Source organism: Fukomys damarensis, unplaced genomic scaffold, assembly GCF_012274545.1.
Source record: "Fukomys damarensis isolate Sample0158 unplaced genomic scaffold, DMR_v1.0_HiC HiC_scaffold_23, whole genome shotgun sequence".
Classification (NCBI taxonomy): Eukaryota; Metazoa; Chordata; class Mammalia; order Rodentia; family Bathyergidae; genus Fukomys; species Fukomys damarensis.
Window position 1 is genome coordinate 7,684,049 of NW_022900935.1, and position 6,222 is coordinate 7,690,270.

The 6,222-nt window shown below is 51.1% G+C and overlaps 1 protein-coding gene across 2 annotated transcripts in view; it reads right to left on the bottom strand.

Moving 5' to 3' along the window:
• The window catches only part of Heyl (hes related family bHLH transcription factor with YRPW motif like), a 17,149-nt gene extending 10,933 nt beyond the window's left edge, over positions 1 to 6,216 (bottom strand). The window contains exon 1 of one of the 2 annotated variants that reach the window (XM_010625885.2): positions 6,073 to 6,216. In XM_010625885.2, coding sequence (XP_010624187.1) covers positions 6,073 to 6,152 — 80 coding nt within the window. In that variant the 5' untranslated portion in view covers positions 6,153 to 6,216. Of the gene's footprint in view, positions 1 to 1,934; positions 1,960 to 6,072 lie in introns of those variants that run through there. The other variant, XM_010625888.3, reaches the window with a different exon arrangement.
• Positions 6,217 to 6,222: the final 6 nt, after the last annotated feature.

The window sequence follows — 6,222 nt, forward strand, 5'->3', positions numbered from 1 at the left end:
CTCCGGCCTCCCAGAAGTCCCGGCCCGTAACCTCGGCCTCGCTCCCACCCGGGCCTGTCTCTGCATCCCTGGCAGCAAGATGGATGTTAGCTCCCACCCAGTAGCCCCGCTACGGAGGAGAGGGTTTACTGCCCAGACTTTGACCAAAACAATCTCCAGCCCAACTGCTGGACCTCTCAAGGGGTGTTTGTTCCAAAGGCTCCCTCACAATGGAGAGGTTCGTCAGGCAGCCCTAAGGCATCGTTCTTGGGCCCAGACTTTGAGAAACCCCATTCAGCCCCGGGGTCCCCGCCTTTCCGGTGCTCAGCTCCACCGCTTTGGACAAGATGCTTCCCCTGCCATTTTGGATGCTAGAGGGCAAGCATCTGAACAGGAACTCATGGCCTTGCGTTTAACCCCATACCGGCTCCTTGGTGCCCTGGATTCCCCACTTCAGAACCCTGGCACTGTCTTTGATTCTTCCTCTGTCCTCACTCACACATCAAAACCCTGCCATGTCTAAAATACTTATCGTGCCGGGCATGGTGGCCCACGCCTGTAATCCCAGCACTTGGGAGGCTGAGGCAGGAGGATCCCTGTAAGTTCGAGACCAGCCTGGGCTACGTAGTGAGTTCCAGGTCAGTCTCAACTACATACTGAGACCCTGTCTCAAAAAAAAAAAACAAAACAAAAAACCAAAAAACTTCTCATGTCTAAAATACATCTCACGTCTGTCCTCTCTGTGTCCATAACCCCTCTCAGGACCACAGTTCTGCCATCTCTCACCTAGAAGGCTGCAACGGCCTCTTGTTGGGTCTCTCTGCAGGCAATGGTCATTTAAATGCAAACCTGATCTGGTCATTCTTAAACCTCCTCAGGGTCTTCCCAGGGTGTTCAGGCCACCATCCATCAGGTGGACCAGCTGGCCCACCCCCTCTCAGACCCAAGTCTGGCTTGCTCTGCAAGCTCCAACCTGTGTGTATCACCCCCTGCCTGCAGTTCCACACGCTGCTACTGCTTCCCTCTCCCCTCAGATCTCAACGCCGATGTCCCCTCCTTTGGGATCCTTTTCTGACCTCTACCTTCCTACTAGATGTCCTCTGCTCGAGACTCCTAGCCTTTTGCGTTCACTGCATTTACGCCAAATATGGTTATTCGATTAATGTCTATCTCTCCCACACATCCATAGGCCCCATGAGGCCATGAACCACATCAGTTTCATTCACTGTTGTAGTCCCCGGCCTCAGCAAGTGCCTGGAGCATGGCAGAACCATGGAAGAGCATCCTCCTGCTGCCCTTGTCTTTGCATCACTGAAGAACACAGATTCAAACATCAAATCTACGTTCCAGGCCTTTGTGGACTAGGAGGGTGAGTGTGTTCTTGGCATGTGAGGTTGGGTCGTTTTCATCAACACCTCAAAGAGAGAAGGGTGTAGGAGAGACCAGATTGCATTTGTTGGATCCTACTGCTGTGCCCTGGCTTTGTCTGGCCACATCTGGAAAGGGGTATCTTCAACCTAAACATCTGGACAAGGAGATCTGGCAAAAAAAAAAAAAAACCTGGGAAAGCTCCCAGGAGGCAAGGCCCAGCCAGCTAGGTCCAGAGCTCAGACGGCCAGATCCTGAGATCTGTAGGGCAGCTTGTTTACAAAGCTTCCCCAATTCGCTGGGGACCAGCCCCAAGAGCCAAGGCACGCTAAGAAACGCGGCCTTTGTTTCTCATTGCTGGATAAGGCTCCTCTCTGGGTATTGGGTTATCTGTTTGTGCGTCACTGCTGTTAGCCAGATCCCTCCCCAGGGACCATCTTTCGGAGGCTGATGCACCCATTCCAGGGCTAGGCAGCTGTTATTCCTTCTTCTGGCCAGTTTTTCTCTGCAGCAGCTTCTACCTCTCTCTTATATCTCACCGGAAAATCTCACTCTATTCTCTTGGTACCACTACAAGTGTTTCTCACCTTTGAGCCTCATGAAGGTCCCATTTCACAGATGAGGGTGCTGAGCCTCAGGGAGCTAATTCAGCTTGCCCAGCCCATGCAGCTGCTGAGGAGCAAAGCCAGCATGAGAATCCATGTCTTCTGGCTCCCAATTCAGCATTGTTTTCCTTCCTAAGTCCCACTTCCTGCCTGTCTGAATACTCCTCCAGTCTTCTCCTCCTCAAAGCTCCTGGCCAGCACTCACTCCAGCCTGTGATCTGGCCCTGACCACTTGAGGAGGGGGTAGGAGCCTCTCCCCTGACGGTCTGAAAATAAGGCAGATTTTCATGGACCCCAAAGGAAACAGTGACCCAAGACCTGCTCCACTGGCCTCTTTCAGGCCCCTAACCAGAATTTCAGGGCAGTCTCTGAGGGTGAGATGGTTTTCCATGTGGTCTGGCTGCCAGTCCTGAACACCTCCAGTGCTGATTCTACCTGGGAACTCCCCCACTGAGCCTTGGCCAATGACCCTACTCATTTTTGTTGTTGTTGTTGTTATTTTGTTGTTTGTTTTTTGTTTTTTGGGGGTACCGGGGATGGAATTCGGGTCCTTGTGCTTGTGAGGCAGGTGAGAGAACCAATGAGCTAAATCCCCAGCTTGTTTTTGTTTTTGAGACAGGGTCTCACTGTGTAGTGCAGACTGCCCTGGAACTCACAGTGTAGCCCAGGCTGGTCTTGATCTCACAGCGATCCTCCTGCCTCAGCCTTCCAAGTGCTGGGATTACAGGTGTGCACCGCCAAGCCTGGCTTGACCCTACTCTCTTTGTATTAACCAAGGGCAGAATCCAAATGCTTCAAATGAACAGATCTCGGAGGGCATGGAGCCCATTTGCCAAATGAGAACATTCAGAGTTGGGAAGGGATCTCCCGCAGGCCAAATGAGAAGAGAATCCGGATGTAGAGCTGCAGCTACTGCCTTTTCTATTGCCAGTGCTCTCGCCAACGCACCCCAAACATTCTTGATTCCATCATTCGTATCTCATAGCCAGTACTTTTGGTTTCAGAGAGTCCCTCTACATCCATTTGTCCCATTCATTGTATATGGGCCAGTAAGGTATTATTTGGGCCATTTCATTTTTAGGAAAAATAATCTTTTTTTTTTTCTTTTTCAGTACTAGGGATCGAACTTGGGACCTTGCACTTGCAAGGCAGGCGGCAGAACCAGTGAGCTAAATCCCTGGCAATAATCATTTTATAGGTAGGGTGACAAATACAAAGAGTTAAGAATGTTCCCAGTAAGTCCAGTCTTCAGATTTCTAGGCGTTTCATTAGACCCTGCTGCTCAGACCAGCTTGAATGTCCCTCCGACCACTCCTGAGAAAGCAGCACATGGAAATTCCCCTGGACCAACAGAAGGAGATCTATGCTTTATGTACAAATGACATCAAAATCTCACCCTGGGAGGCAGGTATTTATATTTCCATTTTGTAGGAAAGGAAACCGAGGCCCAGAAAGAGGTATAAAGTTGCTCGCACAAATTGGAGAGAGCCAAACTTGCATCTGACTTCAAAGGCCAACATGTGCCTTAAAGCATGTGGTAAACACCCAGACCCTGCCCCGGAATCTGGCATGTGACCAGCGCTCTTTAGGGTTAGGGTTAGGATTAAGGTTAGGGTTAGGGTTAGGGTTTGCAGACAGTTAAAGGAGAAGCTGTACGCTATTTGGACCCAACATGTATCAGAGCCCAGATTCAGACAGGAGCTCTGTGGGTGATTCTCACAGATGGGGCAAGATGCTAGCACCAAACAGATGTCCGCAGTGGCAACGGAACACGGCCTGCTCTTGCTCTCATGTCTCTGAGTGTGGGGCATTTGTGCCCTGCCTCTGACCCGGAGGTGGCTGGCTGCCCCAGCCCTGCGGCCCCTGTCACTGTTTATGTGGCTTTCTTTGTGCATAAAGCTCTTCTTCCCTGGGAGTTCCCTGAGGGCAGAGGCCTAGCAGGATACATCTGGGCCCTGATGCCATCTCAGGGTCTGGGCCACAGCAGGCACGGTTCCGCAGCCCCTGAATTGAAGCATTTATGTCTGCCGGGGGGAGGGCCCTTTGGGGAGTGCTACAAAGAGGCATCTATAAGTCAGCCTCTGCCAGATGTCCAACTGCTTTCCCTCCTCTGAGGGGTGTGCTCTTCTATGAACAGTCTCTAAAAATGTGCTCTGGCTTAAAACAGCAAAATGCTGTAGAGGAAAAAACTGTCCACTGACCCTTTATGTCTTACCCCTAATGGTGACACCTTCAAGAAACCCTCACTACCGTATATGGTTGTGAGTGGCCTCTTCCCATGCAGGTGCCCTCACAGCCTGGTCTGGCTCTCTTTCTAGTCTATCCAGTCTTTGTGTGACCTGGCAGTCACTGCCCAGGTTGCAAACCCACAGAGGACAAAAGTCAGCTCAGCGGGGTGTGGTGGCGCATGCCTGTAATCCCAGCACTCGGGAGGCTGAGGCAAGAGATTTGCTGTGAGTTCGAGACCAGCCTGGGCTCCATAGTGAGTTCCAGATTAGTCTCAACTACATAGTGAGACCCTGTCTCAAACAACAAAAAACAAAACAAAACAAAACAAAAAATTCAGCTCTGATCAGCTTTGTCCTCTGGCATTGATTTTGTGCCTTTGATACATGAGGACCAGATGACATTGAATTTGAGGGCCTCTACACCACCATGTGGTGCTGGGTCCTTCCCCTGCTAGTAGACGTAGGCTCAGAGACTTCTTTCTCTAAATAGCAGATTCTGCTAAACAATTTTAAAAAGGTTTATCTGGTCATAGGACATTATACTATACACCTAAAACCTAATGTCCAAGGTGTAAAAGGAATGTGTGTTGCCCGACTCCCTATCACAAGCTACAAATAATTGGTAGTCAGTGACATTTTACTTTGAATTTATTCATTTATGGTGCTGGGGATCAAAACCAGAGCCCTGTGCATGCCTTGCACATGCTTGGGAAACACTCTACCACTGAGCTATATCCCCACCAAGATTTGTGATTGAGCCAGGATCACCTGATTTCAGAAAACTGGAGACCACTGAAATCATAAAGTGCCCTAAGAATGAACTAAATCCCCTGCCAGTTCTGTTCTGGAGAGCTAGATTTGAATGAGCAAGAGAGGCGAGGAAACTCTCCCCTTCCCACACCCCTCCTCTTACATTTTACTCATAAGAGGAGAGACTCAGAAAAACCGGTGGCTCAAGGCTACACAGTGGTGGAGTGCTTGGCTAGTATGTGTGAGGCCTTGGGGTTCGTACCCAGCAGCAGAAAGGAGAAGGAGGAAGAAGAGAAGAAAAGGAAAGAAGGAGAGAAAGGTGGCTATGTGGGGACTTGGTGGCAGAGGGGGAGCTGGAACCCATTCCTGCAGAATCCAGTCAGTCCCTGCCACTCTTAAAGCATTTGCTGAGCCCTTGAGTCAGTTATATTCCTTACACCCATTTTGCAGATGAGGAAACTGAAGCTTAGCGTTCACAGACCCGGCAGGAGGAGGCGGGTGGTAGAAGTGTACTAGCTCAGTTTATTCTACAGGTCTGAAGGCAAGAACTGAAGGACCACTGGCAGCAAAGTTGTTTTGGAAGTCAGATCTCTGGAATTGGAGTCCAGGCCTTACAAGTCAGACAGTGTTGACCTCATTACCCAAACCCAACTTCCAAAGTCCAATTTGCTCAAAAGAGGAGAGATTTCCCTTCCTGTGTTTTGTGGACTACATGAAGACTGCACCTGAACTAGGGTGAAATAGGGAAAGTGTGGCTTTTCTGCACCGTGAGCAGATTCTGGGCAGGGAGTGTGGCACCAACAACCTATGGAGGTTCGCTAAAGTCTTCAGGAAAATGCGCCAGTGGTGGTGTGTGTGTGTGTGTTTGTGTGTGTGTGTGTGTGTGAGGGGCGTGAACAGACCATCCCCACCTGGCAGTCAGACCCCAGAGCTGAACTCTACCTCCATCTCAACATCCGGAACACGGAACAGCCGAGCGCATCCAGGGATTGCCCGCGCTTGTGCAACACCACACGCTGCACACGCCCGCGCACATCCACTGACACCTGCCAGCTGTGCAGCACCTGTCCCATTCACAGGCCAAACCCAGGGGACAGCTCCTGCTCGGGAACTGGTCGTGGCGCCCCCCACCCTGGCCTTACCTCAGGTCGCCTTCGCTGCCCAAGTCGATGGCTCCGTCGGACTCACCGTCCGAGCTACTCTGCTCCCTGGGCCGCTTCATGGAGAGCGCAGGCTGCCAAGTTCTCGGCCGCCGCGCCGCCGGGTGCTCGGCTCTGAGTCTGCCCTCCGCG